The following is an 18221-nucleotide window of genomic DNA, read 5'->3' as shown; positions in this document are numbered from 1 at the left end:
TCATCCTTGCTGTTCAATAACTTGATAATTTTGGATTATTCTGAAATTTACATTTTGTTAATTGGACTTTGCTTTCTCATTTGACACCCTGTTCGTGAAAAACGAACAAGAATTGACCAAGATACGCGCCTCCAAAGCCTCAAACCCCAAAATCAAAAGTTGCATTTTCAACGATTTTCAATGGGAACTCATCGTTGTATTGCACACAAGCACCACGGGCCAATCAATAAAGCACACAGTGTAACTGTTAAACAGGCACAGTTGAATCGTTAAAATTGCAACCATTCATTTTGGGGTTGAGAGTTTGGAGGCGCATATCTTGGTCAATTCGTGCTCAATGTTCACGAACAGGGTGTCAAATGAGAAAGAAAAGTCCAATTAACAAAATGTATATTTCAGAATAATCCAAAATTATCAAGTTATTGAACAGCAAGGATGAATATAACTGACGAGTTTCTTTTGTGCCTGGTGTATATAGTTCCCAACCGTTGCAGTGGAACCTCGTTAACACAAAACAGCAGGGACGTACTTAGCCAGCCTTGGGGGAGGGGGAAAGCCACATTTTCGTTCCCATTTGTCAATATTGTGTCTCATTGAGTGTAGGGGTGTGTGTGGGGGGGGGGGGGGGCAAAGCCAAAAATATCGTCTCTATTTGTCAAGTTTTGTTCCATTTTCAGTCATTTTAATGGCATTTTACTTTCCCCATTTTGTCCCTGACAAATTTCGGGGAGGGGAGTGGTACAGATTGCCCCCTGGCTACACGACTGCAAAACAGAGGTATACACATTTCAATATATCCTACTTTTTATGAAAAAAACAATTTTATGAAAAAAACAAGCACTTTTGAAAGTTATGAAAGAAAAAACACTTTGGGAAACATGTTATGACATTGAAATATACGCTCGTAAACATCTCTTGAAAATCAAGGTATGGAAAAAAAATAAGCACTTCTGTAAATGTATACCCCTGACACAAAATTGTCAGGGCCTCGGATTGCAGTTCGTGTTAACCTAATTTTGTGCTATCAGGTCTTTATAATTTATAAGATATATGCTTTTTAAGATCAGGATTTTTATGTTAACATTATGCCAGGCAACTCTAATGCCAGCCATGACTTGGGGTCTCAAGACTACTCATATTAATCATTTAATTACTTACTCCAGAATTAGATTAACAATATTGTAATTGTAAAATCCTTTCATCAATGGACTCAAACTGAATGGTTCTCGTTCTCGCTTACTTGTGTGTCTGAAAACAATAGTCTACAACATAAATATTAGTTTTAAAATATATATTTCAATATTAGTTGTATTAAGCGACAAGTTACTCATTTGAATTCGGTGACAATGCAGCAGTGTATTCATGGCATTACACGACTAAGGAGACGCAAGTCACTGATTTGTGAAAAACAATAGAAGAAAAAAAGAAGTAAATCCACGTGGTTGACCTACCAGGTAAAAGTTTGTGGTTAAGGGCAAACCACCCACCATTGTATTTGTGCATCCTTGATTATAATCTATACATGCAAAGTGTAGATAGAAAAATAAATGGTATGCTTAGAAGACTGAAAAACACGCACCCATAGATTCTAGAAAAATATGACGTGGCATAACGTGGTTGATACAAGTAGACAAGACACTTGACTTAAAGTTGAACTTCAGATATTGTTACTTCATTTTGTTGCATGAACGTAATTTTGAAGATAGACATTGATTAACACCGAAGAAGTCTTTTGGACCTTTTGTACATTGTACGTGATACTTTCGACGAAGTTATCCACATTGTCAGTTGTGTACCTTACATGGCATTTGCTTTAATAGTTGCATGAACATCGTGATTCGTTGAAAGGACTGAACTTGAGTTAACCATATCGGACAATTATCAAGCTTTGGAGTATCTACAGTAGATAGTTATTTATCTTCACAATCTCAATTATATAGATCATTGGCTGGAGTTGAAGAGAATACATCAACATTTTAAGGTAAGCTTTAGATCGTTGTTGAATAGTTGTAAGATACATTGAATTAGAAAAAAATTATTATGCCTCTATTCGAATAGTTTATTACTTAAACTTGCATGACCGTAAGTATTTTGTGCCAAATTCTGCTACTTCTGGATTCTGTATCATGTCGTATGTGTACATAATACGTTCTGTTAGCAAAAATATTTCTATATTTTTTTGTAACCATTTAAAAATGTCCAGATTCTCACATTGATCTATGAGCCATCTTCACGCATGAGCACAATGCCAGTAATGCTCGTTGTTGCAGAAATCACAGCAGAATGTGTTACATAAAAAGGGGGTGTGGTCGGAAACAAACGTGGGTATCATGCAACCCTGAAGTAATGCAATATAAGAGCAAGCCGGTTTTTTTTTAAAGACTGTTGCACTTTCATAAGAGAGAGGGGTAGTTCGATCTGAGAGGGTTGAACTAGCTATCCTTAGCTTTATTACCATTACAACCACAATTACAATGTCTGTCTCAGTACCTGAGTGTCTTGTCCAGTCATAGTTTCTGTACCTTGTATCCTTGTAACTTCCGTGTCTTTCGTCTTAAGTTTTTTATAGCGTAGCCAAATTTTGCACGAACTTTGCCTCATTTTTGGTCAGCCATCCAATGTTTCTTATTGTTGATCATGTTTGGTGGTAAAATTAACCCTGATGTATCTGAAATTGATAGTGTGCATTTAGAAAATAATGGGTAAGAACTAAGAATAATATAATGGTATAAGCACAGGCGCCAATATGCCATTATACTCGTACCATTTTGCAACGGATGGACAGGTATTCATGGTAGTAATAGTTACTAATAGTTCATGCATCTTTGGTATAATAAGCCTGAAAGCGTTGCTAATTCATTATCAAAAGTTACAGAGTGCTAATTTATTAACAGTAATTTGTTGCGATACGATTAATATTTGGTATTATAATAATTTTATACACAAAATTGATACAATGACCAAGAATTGTCATCATTTCTTTTGCCAAGTATTATGAGTACAAAGTCATGTAGTCAGATAGTTTATGGTAATTTTGTCCTTGTGTGTTTAAGGGATCTGCAATGAGCGTTTTTGAGCGGTATGACATGAGAGCACATCTGATGTGCTCTCATGTCCCACAAAAAATACCGTCGAATCAAATAATTTTAATTTTTTGAAATTCACGATATAATACAAATGTTATGACAAATTATTAAATTTTGATATTTTTCACATTTTTGATATATAACAGTCCTCGAAGTAAATTTTGATGATTTTAAATCTAATGATATATTCTTAAAGTGTATGTAGCTGGCGATCAATTGAAAATTTTGACCTTTCATATTGAAGATATGGATTTTTTCCCCAAAAGGACCTAATTATTTTTTGGTGTTTTGGGAAAAAAAATTCAATTGATCGTGGCATAACGTGGTTGATACAAGTAGACAAGACACTTGACTTAAAGTTGAACTTCAGATATTGTTACTTCATTTTGAGGACTGTGATATATAACAGTCCTCGAAGTAAATTTTGATGATTTTAAATCTAATGATATATTCTTAAAGTGTATGTAGCTGGCGATCAATTGAAAATGTTGACCTTTCATATTGAAGATATGGATTTTTTCCCCAAAAGGACCTAATTATTTTTTGGTGTTTTGGGAAAAAAATTCAATTGATCGTCGGCTTTTCATGCCACCTACATACAATTTAAATATAAATCACCAGATTTATAAAGTTTACTTCGAGTACTGTTAAATATTAAAAATATCAATTTTAATCATTTGCCATAAAATGTATTACATTGCGAATTTCAAAAATCAAAATTATTTGATATCAGAAAGACATTCTTCGTATTCAGAATGCAATTCGGTATGTCTGATGTGCTCTAATGTCCCACAATAAATACTGTCCAAGGGGTGGGGTATGAACCTGTAAGACAACTTGCCTAGCACGTCACTCTCATTGAGAGTCTCAATAATGTCAACGGGTATGCAATTAATGTTTAGGATTAAAACAATAGGATATTTGTAAGTGTTATTCTTACTGTTCACCTAAAGGCCATCATATCATTCAAAGTTTTCAAACAAGAGGGAGTTGAATCCTTTTGGCGTAACAAAGTAAGAGAAGCTTTTTAAAACACTTCATTCCAGCGTAAAACGTAATACGTTGCCTAGCTGTCAAGATTACTTTTATAGCAGGCAATGATACTTCATACCTGTTAAAATTAATGAAGTTTGAATATTTCTTCTGCCTATACAGGCCGTATCTTTAATGGTTAGTTTTATTTTTCATTGTCAATGTTTTGTCATTGTAATGGAAATTTCACATGGAAATAAAATGTTATAGTCACAATACCTAATCATATTTATGGGCCAATGCGTTATCAACACTAAAACGACCTTACGCATGTTAAGAAAGTATACAAATAATGCCGGAAATAATATTTTGCGGATTGGTTGGCATTATGATTCCGAGGCCAAGTTAAATTACGTTAAATATGTATTTGACCTTTTCCATAGGCCCCTATAATTAAGAATGTTTTTTCCCGATATGCATTACTCATTGTCACCGCTTTTTAGGTTTTTGTCTTTATGCACTCGAGGCTTTTTTAAAGTCCACAATATCCGCGATTTCGTTTATTTCCAGGCCGTTTTGTGACTTTTTAACCCAATTATATAGCCTACGCATACTCGTCACTGCAGGGTTTTTCATCAGTTTGAGGCTTCTTGAGTGGTACTGCAATGGCCTCTCTGATTAAGCTTTGTGGTTTTAAAAATCGTAAATGTCAAAGGCCTTTTAATTGGCCAGAAGAAATCACACGGAAAGCTTGTGCTTATTATGAAAGACAGATAAAAAACTAAATCGCGTCTGACGTCAGGGCATAGGCGCGCCGTGATTGGTTGCCGACCTGCGCAGTACGGTATTTTCTGTATAGTTGTCAGAATTTCAGACGCGAATTGGTCTTTTTATCTAGTATTTTGAGTGGTCTTCTCGAACCTTCCAAATTCCCAAATGGCCATACCTTGAATAACTTGGATTGTTGCGGATTGCTGCACCTATAAATACCAAACAAAATTACAATACCTTTACCCACTGGGTTTTACACTTTGCAGCGTCTATTTAAATCCTTCAATATATTTTGTTGGTTGGTAACCATGGCATTGACGCTTAATGCTTGAATTCACATAGTACTTTTTTTTTCTTTTTTCACTCGGTTATTTTGTTGTGGCAGAAATAATTATAAAAGATCATTGCACGCTCAGGTTATTTTACTCTATAATAGTAGCCAGGAAGCCTACTAGTCACAAAAACAGGCTTCTCACAACATTGAGCAGACGTCATTAGAGTGCACTGTATTATACACCCCTTACAGGAATGCCACGGTAGATAATCAAGAAATTCTCTTTGATTTATGATATTTATCTATCTGTAAAACTTATTCTCTTCGTCAAGTTAAATAATACGCATAATTAATGGCTAAACTGAAAGAACGTCACCACTCTGGCTACATGGGACTCATGGTGGCGTAGCCAGGGGGAGCACCTACTTCATCTGTCAAACATTTTGTCCCCTTCCCCCCCATTTTAGAATTGTAGGCCCTTTTGACTATTTTTGACCATTTTCATTAAATTCCCCTGAAAGTCACCTTTCCCCCCTCCTCTGAAAAAAACCTTGCTGCGCAAGTACATAGTACTCCGAGTCCCAGTATTCTTCTGCTTGGTTTACCAAATGGTTCAGTGCCCGATAATAAAGTCATCCTCAAAACCAGGGCCATCTCTTTTTTTTTCATTGGGTGTCGATCTGACCATCCCTGATCTGACTTGATCTGCCCATAAACGTCGTGATATATCCATGAAAGTCTTGATCTGTCCATAAATGTCTCGATCTGTCCATAAATGTCTTGATCTGTCCATAAATGTCTTGATCTGTCCATAAATGTCTTGATCTGTCCATAAATGTCTTGATCTGTCCGTAAATGTCTTGATCTGTCCATAATGTCTTGATCTGTCCATAAATGTCTTGATCTGTTCTGAAATGTCTTGATCTGTCCATGTCTTGATCTGTCCGTAAATGTCTTGATCTGTCCATAATGTCTTGATCTGTCCATAAATGTCTTGATCTGTTCTGAAATGTCTTGATCTGTCCATAAATGTCTTGATCTGTCCATAAATGTCTTGATCTGTTCTGAAATGTCTTGATCTGTCCATAATGTCTTGATCTGTCCATAAATGTCTTGATCTGTCCATAATGTCTTGATCTGTCCATAATGTCTTGATCTGTCCATAAATGTCTTGATCTGTTCTGAAATGTCTTGATCTGTCCATAAATGTCTTGATCTGTCCATAATGTCTTGATCTGTCCGTAAATGTCTTGATCTGTCCATAATGTCTTGATCTGTCCATAAATACCTTGATCTGTCCGTAAATGTCTTGATCTGTCCATAAATGTCTTGATCTGTCCATAAATGTCTTGATCTGTCCATAATGTCTTGATCTGTCCATAAATATCTCGATCTGTTCTGAAATGTCTTGATCTATCCATAATGTCTTGATCTGTCCATAAATGTCTTGATCTGTCCATATTGTCTTGATCTGTCCATAAATGACTATTGCAATACGGTAGTCTGTTGGTGAGAATAAGCAAGAAACTGCAGAACAAACTTCAAAATGTCCAGCGCACATCAGCAAGGCTGATTTTCAGGAAAGCAAGTTTGACTCCATCACTTTAGAACTCATAAATGAACTCCACTGGCTTTCAATCAAACAACGCGAATTCTCTCACTTGTATATAAAGCACTTCACGAACAAGCAACATCATTGATATTCTGCAAATTCGAGTTACTCAAAGGCAGCTTAGATCATCATGCTAAGATTGCACCTCTCTTGTTAAGCCTAAGACTCAGTGTGTTTCTTTTGGTGACCTAACTTTTGCTGCCTATGCTCCCAGATTGTGGAATAATCTACCAGGTCAAATAAAAAATACTTTTGAGCTGTTTAAGAAGCTCCCGAAGAGCCACCTATTTCAGAATGCTTATCAGCAGTAGTTTTCGAGCTAATGAGCGCCGTTGAACATTTTAAAATGAATTTGGCACTATAACGTGAATGTAACTGATTGATTGATTGATGAATGTCCATAAATGTCTTGATTTATCCAAAAATGTCTTGATCTGTCCATAAATATCTTGATCTGTCCATAAATGTTTTGATCTCTTCGTATATGTCTTGATCTGTCCATAAATGTCTTGATGACCGAATTCAATCAAATGCACTAGAAAACAATATTCATAAGAAAATGCATAATTATCTAGAACGTCTACGAAGAACATGTTCCAGATGCACCCGTACATCTTGCAATTAACAGTCTATCATTGTGGTATGTTAATTATCATCATTTCTTGTTATTATTTTTTCATACAGGAAATCATCCGATTCTTACCAGTACTCTTGCAATAGCATCCACAACATCAGCAGTTAGACACAATAGCAAAGGTAGCTACAGCAGAAGCAGCAACACCGGACGAAGTAACAATTTTGCCAATTTTATCATTCAGTTGATCACAATGTCAAACATACTTTTATGGACAATTTTTCTGGAAGGTTTCCTCTTAATATACGGATTTGAGAAACCTCCTGAAGCCGTCTTACCATTAGATAGCATCAAACCTGCGATTCACCTATCCCTACTCTCACCGGAGTCACCACGTGAAGGCGATGATGTAATGCTACAGTGCGCGGCCAAACCAAAAAATGGTTCAAAAAGTGTAACGCCCGATAATGTCCATTGGATCAAGGGTAACGTGGGTGTTCCAGAAATCGGACATAAACCTGAGGCAGTGAGATTTGTCAGGGAAAAAACCGAAGATGATGGAATCGTAATGTTTACTTTAACCATCAAGGAAGCGGAAGTGACTGATGCGGACAATTATATGTGTATTGTGCAAGTTGGCGAAAAGGGTTACTTTACTTCTAACGAGGTAGCTGTCGCAATTCAACCAGGAGATCCGGAAGATAAGAAAAAAAGGGAAGAAGCAAAGAAAGATAAAGAAGACGAAGATCTGCAAGAAATCTTATCATGGAGGGATAGAATTGATGAATTGTCACAGGAGGAGTTGAAGATGCTAGCTGATGCACTGGTGGAGGAAAACAGAAGGAAAGAAGAAAAGGAAAAGGCTGAAAAGGAAAAAGTAGAAAAGAAAAAGCCTGCAAAGGAAAAGGAAACTACTACTAGAGAACCAGCTAAATCCGATACAAATGAAGTTACTCTCACAGATGAAGAAAAAAGCCTTTTGCAACGAAGGAACGAACTTGATGGTATGTCAGAGATAGATTTATTCATGCTCGCACAAGCGTTGAAAAAGGAGAAAGTAGTCAAGGAAAATGAAAAGAGGAAAGAAGTGGAAGAAAAGAAAAAAAAGGAAAAAGAAGCAGAACAAGAGAAAGAAGAGAAAAATAAAAAATGGAAGGAAGATATAGAAAATAGGAAGAGGGAAGCTGAAGAAAAAGAACGGAGAGAGTCAGAAAAGAAAAGAGAAGCAGAAAGGGAAAAGGAGTTGTACATGTTGACGTCAGAAGAAAAGTCAATTTTGCAAAGAAAGTCTGAGTTGGCTGATTTTACTGCGGAGGAAATAAAACTATTACATAAGGCAATGGGTAAACAAAAGAATATCGCGGCACGTAACAGGCTCAATGAAGAAAGGAAAAAACCTGAACTGGTACTCACCGATGAAGAAAAAGCGATACTTGCAAGGAAAGATGAGATGCGATCCATGTCACAGGAGGAATTAAAAGTAATGTCTAAGGCGGTCACCAAACAGAAGAAGATACAAGACGCAAAGAAAAACGATCAAAGCAAAGAGGAAATACAAGATGAATCGCCTAGAAAGAGAGCAAGACTGGATGAGCAAGCCAAGGAGCCTATCTCTGGAGAGGAGTTACTGACGCTATTGAAGAAAGATGATGTCATGAATTTATCCAATGATGATCTAGGTATGTTGGCTCGTGGCCTGAAGAAACAGCAATATCTTGAGGATATGAATCCAAACGTAGGCGATGGTATGACCAAAGATGAGATGTTTAACTTATTGAAGAGAAAGGACCAAATCCTCAACATGGAACAACATGAACTTGATTCGTATATGATAGCTCTGGTTAAAGAGAGAAATATCAAATATGGCGGTGCAAAGGTTCCAGAACCTACATCTAAAAAAGTCAAAGATGAAGCGTCCGAGCAAATTACAAATGAGGAAGTATTGATGCTGACGAAGAAAGACGACATCATGAACTTAGGCAATGATGAGTTACCTATTTTAGCTAGCGCTTTGAAGAAACAAAGAGCAATGGAAGATAGAAATCCGTTTACAGGGGAAGATATGAGCGAAAACGAAATGCATCAACTTTTGAATAAGAAAGACCAAATCATGGATATGGAACAAGATGAACTTGATTTGTTTTTTACGGCTATGATTAAAGATAAACTACTAAAATCAAGACCACCACGCCCAGAAGATGAGATGTCGATGGAAGACATGAGGAGGATTCTTAAGTGGCAAGATGGTGATGTTTCACAATTGAGCAGCGAAGAGTTTAGATTACTTGGCACGGCTTTGTTAAAGGAAAAGAAACTGAACAATGCTAAGAAAAAGTACAGTGACCCGTTAGAAGATGAAGAAATAGATGTTCATGACGAGTTGTGAATGGTTATTTTAGTACTACAAAATTTAGATGGACATAAATGCAATACTATGCTTATTTTGCATAATAATAGGAAATTACCGAATCTAATTCATATACAGTCTCCACGATAAAGTTCGGGTTCACATGATGTAAAGAATCATACATCTATGACATTAAAAGTTTTAGTTAACTCTATTTTGAAGATTTAATTTCTGTTTTACATAATACAAACTGACATTCAGCATGGACGAAGTGTCAAGACTAGTCTGGAAGGAGTTTGCATAAACCGTACGGGCTAAATATTAATTGACGTGTGTCGGGAGATTGTGTGTGTAAAATAATTGTTTGATAGAAAATGTGCTTAACTTACATTATGGTGCAAATAATGTAGTACATTTGCCTAAAATTGCGGATATAAGGAGGCTGCATTTGAGCTTTGTGGGGGGCAGGCAGAATTTCGGACTTTATGCAACACTTGTTTTGTTATTTAGATGATATTTCCCAAACTTGGCAATTGCCATTCGTCCGCTGCTCAAGGTCAAATGTTATAAACTTACGCTACAAAAACAACTGCGCGGATTCCTGGTTGTCCTATGAACTCACGCTGTTTATTTGTACCGTAAGTTTATAATATTTGACCTTGAGCAGCGGACGAATGGCAATTGCCAAGTTTACGTTTATAACACTTGGCCACAGGGGGCGATTCAAACTTTTTGAGTACGTACCACGTTTAAGAGTCATTTTTCAAAAGCTCCTCCCACTTTCAAAAAGTGCATTTCAGTTCTGATCAATAAATTGGAATTTAGGTTCAGTAAATATCCTCGAACTTTAATAAATGATAATGACAATATTCAGAAATTTTACCCCACAAAACTCAAATTCAGTCTCATTATATTCAGTCGCCATTTTAGGCTATTTCACTACATTATGAACACCATAATGTAAACTCATGGAAAGCTTATTTTCCATCAAACAATGATTTGAGACCATCTCCCGACACACCGAAATAAATATGCAACCCGTGCGGTTTATGCAGACCCTTTCAGATTAGTCTTTGCACTTCGTGAAAAAAATTCCATACTTAATATCAAGTCTGTAACTTGTGGCATTGAAATATAATTTTGGATAAATTTCAGTAGTGCATATTTCATGTGAGAAAGTCATTGCCAACTTCATTTTAAATGTTCGTTGCGACCTTTGGATTGACGTCTAAAAGATGTAAAGTTAGTTAGCCACGCCATCCAGGCATAACACATAGCAAAACCATGACGGATGCTCTGAACTCTGGAGTATACCTTCTTATGTATAATAACAACATTTCCCATAGAAATACTGTTGAAGAGTACGTGGGTATTCTATTTGTCATGATAAGTATAATGTTATGGAATTTCGGGTTATTCTTCGCAGCAAGGAAATCTTGTATTTTTCCCGTAAGCGCTCAATTTCTCAGCTGAGCCTTTACACTAGTCCAACGCATCGAGGGTTGAGAGCAAGAAAGCCTCACAATCACAACCACATGCTCCCACAAACTGAGCATAAAGTCGCCAGGGCACTAGAGAAGATACAGTCCATTAATCATCAGTGATCATGACAAAATTCAATTTGTGGAGGCATTGTGGAGGAAGTGTTGATTTTTGAAGACCAAAGCCAAGGAGCCAACTTTATGCTCATTTTGTGAGAGATGGTCAAAGTGAGTTTCTGTTTCTGAACCCTCGACATGAATATCTTTCCATGGGACCCTAGAAGCTGCCATAGGGGGATCGCTTTCCAATTTATATTGTAATGTCAATGTATAGTCTTGTGACCCCTTAATTGTTCAGTACTCGTGACCAGTGACGTGAGCTGGTTTTCGAAAGTGTGTGAGTGGGGGCTACGGGTCTCAATTGTCTGTTCGCTTCGCTCGCCGTTATTGTTTATTTCCCCTGCGTGAATGACGAAAGTGACGCCTTTGCGCACGCCACTGATCACAACCCCTCTGTGCAATGAAATCTGATTTTGTAGTACTAATTAGGAAAACTGCAGCCAGATTTTGTATGATCTTTACATCGGAGCGTGATGCTGCCTCGATACATTAATGAGACAATGAATGATCAGAATTAATTGCTAGATTTAATCTGTATATATTTTCGCAATTAACAAGTATATTAATTGATATTTCATTAATAATATTAAGGATTAAACAAATATGGATAGGCGATCGAAATTTGACTCAAATACGGTAATTAGATTCCTTTTATTTATTAAAAAGGTATCATTATTGTACAGTTTGTGGAAATTATGCTGGGTGACCGTTCTCTATAGTAGAGTATCTCGACTGCTCAGTGCCAGAAGTTGGTAAGTGCAATAGCTGCCATGTGTAGCTGCCATGTGTAGATGAGGAATATACTGTGAGTAATTTGTCAAATGTTCACAGGGCAGCTATTGCACTTACTCACTGCACTAATCAATCTAAGGCGACGAAAAAAGAAAACCCTGTTCTATTTGCCGACCCAAATTTCGGACCCTACTTGAAAGGTCCGTCCGCCTGTAGAACAGGGTTTCTTTTTTTCGTCGCCTAATGTGATATGATAAGAGTGAAAATGTATTGATAACGTGTTAATATTTCTACGGGTATACGCCATCGTGAGCTTTCGTCAGATGTTCCTCTAACGTAACTTCACCCACCAGAACTAACGAAAAGTTGAAAAGTAGAAGTATTTATAATTCTGTGTAATACTATTATATCAGTCGTAGGATATTCCTGATCCAACTTGAACTTGAACTATTATGTGTAAAAAGGGCATTTCGTGATCCACAGCCTCATCCCCCACTTTTCTCAAAAAAAAGGTTCAGATCTTCGTGCCACTGGAAACCTCTGGCTACATAATGTTTGTGTTCAAAAATTTCTTGCAGATTAATTCGTTTAGTAAAAATACAGTCAAATTTGAATTACTCTCAAACGCGAAATCGAAATTAACTGAAAATTTGGGAATAAGCTTTTCTCGTGGATATCTACTAAAAATCTCATTTAAAGAGGATGCTAGGATCACGAAATACCACTTTAAGTTCAAATTCCACAACAAATCATAACACAACAAGTATGCGTCGACTTTATTTATAAATACGTATTTATAAATACGCACGTGGCAAACTCCACGCTGCCATCAAATGTTTTATAAGGTGTGTCTGGGGCCACAGTGGTCAGCAAAAATATGTAAAATGTGCAGAGGCCTGTGGGTTGGCATCGTGCACTAAAATCCACAAATGTACTAGTATTTTATTTTATTTGAAATGTTAATGTATGCTATCTCGAGAGAAGGGAGAAATCTTACTGCGTATTGAATAAAGACCATACGTATATGAAATGTGATTTTGATTTAAACTTTTGATCCAAACACAAGGAATTAATTCCTACCTCGGAATTTTTTTATTATTTCAGGTATATTTTATTAAATGTCATAGCAGTATTAAAACACTGAATTGCGACACAATTTACAATTTATAAACATCAAAATTTACACATTAATTAATACAACATAAAAAAATATATATCTATGTACAATTTCAAAGTAATATATTACTACATCAAACAACATATTTAAAAGAAAAAGGAATTATAAAAACACAATTTAAATCAAATTCATAAAAAGTCAAAGAGGTAAGAGTAGTGCACTGGCAGGGAGCTCAATTATTGCACACAAAAAAACTTTCATTTTTTTTTTCAGATGGTACTCCATCTTTCATCAGCGAGTGAGTGAGTATATGAAATGTGTTGGCATTTTCATAATGTAACAATGCATGTAAAATGTGTACATACCTTAATTAGATATTGCGGAGTAGGTTGACTTGATTTGATTCTAATTTTACTCTTGTGGTATGGAAATCATTGTAAATACATTTAAGTCATCTAAATGAATACTGAATGTGTATTATGTCAAGAAAACTTTGCATTACAAAGTAAAAAAAGAGAAAAAAGGAAAACAAGAAAAAACAAAAAAAGACAACAACAAAAAAACAAGAACAAAAACAACAAAAAACAAAACAAGAAACCAAACCAAAAAACAATGAAACAAAAAAACAACATCAAAAAGAAAGAGTTTCTGCTTTGTTAATTCAATAGCATTTCTTAATAATTTGAGAGCAGTTTGATTCAAAGTATCTGGCCTCTTAGAAGACTTAGATGATAACACTTTTCCATGATTCTGTGCTATATAGCTATAGTAGTAATTTCAATTGAATGAACACCGTACTTTCAACAGCTGTGCTCGATCCAACCGCGATCATGTCGCATATTTCAAACTACAACGCGAACGCACGACCATGGATATAATACTTACTAATCACGTTGGCATACTTGTTTGTCTGCGGGTTGGATTCACTTCCGCGTTATGCACGCACAGTTGTACTGTACACGCTGGCGTACTTCACGCAGTGTACGCAAAAACGTCACGCTATGTTAGGCTGTGTTCATTCAATTGGAATTTCCACAATAAGTTTGCAATATATACTCGTAGATACATTTTTGGGTAACAGATTTTAGCAAAGCGATTCGTACGATCTTTCGATCGACCATTGATGCTAGTCGACACCTGTTTTGTTTATGAAATACCAATTATTTGCTAATAGTGTATCGACCGATACAAATTTGCCATTAATTCTGATTTACTATATTTCACATTTGACTGAGTGACATTTTACTGGTGTCTGAGTGAATAAAGAAGCCGTGCTTTCAGCAATCACAAAAATTAGCAAATTACAATAATATACAAAGTGTTAAAATCTGTCTACATGTCATCTCTCTGAAAAAAAATGATATGTACTATCTCGTTTAAACTTGATAAACACACATGCTTCTGAATCAGACACAGACATTCGAAGAAGTTAATGTTTACAAGTTTAAACATGTGCAGTAAATATATTGCAAAATAATTGTGCAAATATTTACCTATCAACATAATTTATTATGTTTATAGGTTGAACTTGAACTATAGGTAGCTATAGGTAAATGTTTGATATCCTGACTTGTTTTGTTAATTACACGACAAATTTAGAATTGCCTAAATAAAATTGTAAAATAAAAAAAAAATGTTACCAATATCTCAATATTAATAAATCTTATTAAAGTTATTAAAGAGTCACGAAAAGGAATAACTTAATTGTAATTAATATTGTTATGGATTATATGCAAAAAAAGTACGAAAATACAGATAATAAAATGGATTCTTAAAAAAATATGCTATAAGCATTATGTTTCTTTTTTCAGTGTGGCACGTGATAATGTATAATCTGCCAGGCATTATGAGTACAACCTGTTTTGTTTGCTTGTTTGTTTGTTTGTTTGTTTGTTTGAAGGGTCACTCCTTGCGGAGACACACGTGGCTTCTAATAGGACCAGGCACAAAAAGATTTGCCAACGCCTATATTAAGTATGCTGGCTTATAATTATCATGATTATAGAAAGAGAAGTGAGAAACAGATTTGAAGATAAAGAACGAAGAAAGAAGGTTACTCCCAACAATGAAGTGAAAAATTTTACTGTCAGTCATGAAAAAAGCAATGCTTAATCCAATCTCAACTGCCACTGAGGCTTCTGTTTTAAGGTGAAAGTAGAAAGTCATGAACAATAAAGGTTTTGTTCAACGATATCTTATTGTTATGAAATGTCAATATTTTAATGCATAAGTTAGACATGGTTGAATAAAAACTTTATTATTCATGACTTTATTTTAATTGTGTCAGTGTCACGTGGGAAACGTTATTACTTTCATCGTCTATTTTGTTTTGTTTTGTGGTGGTGAAGTACTTTCGTAGATTTTAGAAATTTGACGTTTCTAATAGAAGTTACAGCATGCTGCGTAAAAATGGTGTAATCCAAGTTTTGTCAAAACAACCTATTTTGAAAACCTATACAATTACCCCGGGACAATTACTAACCGTTCAGCACAAACTGTATATTTTTTCATATATATATATACAGGGTATCCCAGAAATAATTACCGAGCGAAACACAAAACGTATTTAAAACGTTGTTTAAAAACATGTTATATTTTGGGATTTTGGTTTTGGTAAAAACGTTTTAATAACATTAAATGTCGGGTTATATAAAGGTCATGAAAACGTTTTAAAACGTTTTGTATGAAAACACATTACAATAATGTTTTTCAAATGTTTTCAAAATGTTATTGAAAAATATTTTCTGCAAACATTTTTTGCCAAATATTTTGTCAACACTTAAAAAACGACGTTAGAATGATTGCAGTAAGTTATCAAAAAATGTTTTTGAATGTTATGAAAACGTTTCATACCCTTTATATACCCTTTATATAACCCGACATTTATACGTTTTTCTGGCAACTTGTGTTTGCTGGACGTAAGTCGAGAAATACACATCAGAATCCAAAAATCTAAAAATCAGCATGTAGCCCATCTTATTCTACATCTTACACGCTAATTTTACTGAATTCGGTTGATTGATTGCGAAGAAATGAGCGATTACATAACGCATGCGTCCATTCACTTCATTCCAAGTTTGAAAGAAAGATCATTCAACACAATGCGCACTTGTAGTTAACTGTCAACGGGCTTCATATTTTGTTCGGTGAAATAATTTTCGTCCTTTTTAAACAATCGGTTTCTTGCAAAAAGGTTTTGTTCAAATTTGAAAACCTGCGCGATATTGAAAATGAAAGCTTGCATGTATAAAGATGATGCTCGGTACGTGTAAAAATCTTTTTTCGTTAATGTTGATATAAATGTTGCATAAAGAATTATTGCATAAAGAATCCCAGCTGGCTTAAAAAAATTCTCACAGGCATTAATGTTTTTGGAATATTTCTGTAATGCAAAGTTTAAATCTTTTTAAAACTGTCATTGGTTCAAATGTTCTTTGGAAAGTTAAAATATAACATATTTGCAAAAGAATTAAAGTTGGAAAGCTTCCAATTGCAGAAATCAAGATTTTCTCGGAAAAACTGTTATTCATCTTCAGTGAAAGCATGAATAACATATAACACCGTCGGATTATAAAATAGATAATGTGGACTAAATTTAAGAAGATACATACACTTTAGGAAGCGATGAGCGAGTATGAAAAAAGCGCCTGTCGATCAAACTTGGAATGAACTACATTGATGCGCGCATTGTGTAATCGTTAATCTCTTTGCAACCAGTCAACCGAATCAAATACATTTTTTGTATGTGATGCACAATAAAATAGGCTATTGGCTACATTTTAAATATTTGATTCTGATATCTATTTCTCGACTTACGTTCAATTTTAATCACTCAGTATTTTGTTATGGGACACCCTGTATATATACTAGTCCAAGTTAAACACACCTACGTGCAGACGTTTCGATAGCTACCAGCTATTTTTATTAATGCTACTGTTGATGTGATCGCTGAACAGCTGTTGTTGATCACTGTTTGGCAACGGACATGTCGTCATAGATGTGACTTAGATTGTACTGTCCCTCGTCTCGGTTCATTGTTGTTCCTTGCTTTCTGATGGTGATGGCCTCCTTTATCCATCTTGTGTATTTGTCACTCTCTTTGCCGAATATCCGCACCAGAGCAAGCTTCGCAATCAACCATCCATATATCTGCGATAACTGACCATGTGGACGATAATCATATCATCAATTGGGAGGAGGCAAAGATTGTGGCAAAGAGAGTGACAAGATTCCCCTCCAAATATGAAAATAATATATACGAGGGTCATTCAAAAAGTTTTACCTCCATCGTCACATCTCTGTTATCTTACTTGCCGGGAGGTTGAAATTGCCCATGAGTGTGCTCTTCAGTGAGTCTTGGCTACAAAATGAAAGTTCTTTGATTAAAGTGTGATTTGTGGTTGTTGAGGTGTGTTGGTTCAAGAGAATACAGATTTGGTACGTCGGAAACGGTCTGAAAAGAAAGGCTAATTTTGCGAAGTAGACATCAGAATAAACTTTTTTTTAAAAGGTAGCGCATAGCCTATTTTGTTGTGCATCACATACGAAAATTTGATTTGATTCGGTTGACTGGTTCCGAAGAAATAAACAATTACATAATGCGTGCATCAATGCAGTTCATTCCAAGTTTGATCAACAGGCGCTTTTTTCATACTCGCTCACTGCTTCAGCTTGTGTTTCTCATTAAATTAAGTCCACCCAGCAAACACAAAACGTTTTCGACATCATTCGCAAAAGGTTATAAAAGGTTGTCAGAAAACGTTTAAATGTCGGGTTATATAAAGGGTATATTAAGAGTATAAAACCTTTTCATAACATTAAAAAACATTTTGTGATAATCTACTGCTCAGCAAGCAAAAATGTTTTACAGAAAACGTTTAAATGTCGGGTTATATAAAGGGTATAAAAACGTTTTATTAACATTCCAAAAACATTCTTGAAAACTTGATACAAAACATTCTAAACAGAATGTTATTTTGGGGTTGAAAAAATATTTTGCGAAAAATGTTTGCCCAAAATATTTTCAATAACGTTTTAAAAACGTTTTCATGACCTTTGTATAACCCGACATTTAAATGTTATTAAAAGGTTTTGAAAAAAACATTTTAAGAACATTTCTGTGTTTCCTGGGTTCA

General features: G+C 35.3%; 1 protein-coding gene across 1 annotated transcript; it reads left to right on the top strand.

Annotated features, from left to right (window-relative positions):
* The first annotated feature begins 1592 nt into the window (after window positions 1-1592).
* LOC140166408 (uncharacterized) lies at window positions 1593-12150 on the top strand. The gene is made up of 2 exons (XM_072189864.1): window positions 1593-1981; window positions 7400-12150. The coding sequence occupies exon 2, from the start codon at window positions 7543-7545 to the stop codon at window positions 9673-9675; it is 2133 nt and encodes a 710-aa protein (XP_072045965.1). The 5' UTR covers window positions 1593-1981; window positions 7400-7542; the 3' UTR covers window positions 9676-12150.
* The last annotated feature ends 6071 nt before the right edge of the window (window positions 12151-18221 follow it).

The sequence above is a fragment of the Amphiura filiformis genome, chromosome 12 (assembly GCF_039555335.1).
Source record: "Amphiura filiformis chromosome 12, Afil_fr2py, whole genome shotgun sequence".
NCBI classification, from domain to species: domain Eukaryota; kingdom Metazoa; phylum Echinodermata; class Ophiuroidea; order Amphilepidida; family Amphiuridae; genus Amphiura; species Amphiura filiformis.
This window is presented reverse-complemented; position numbering and strand designations above follow the sequence as displayed.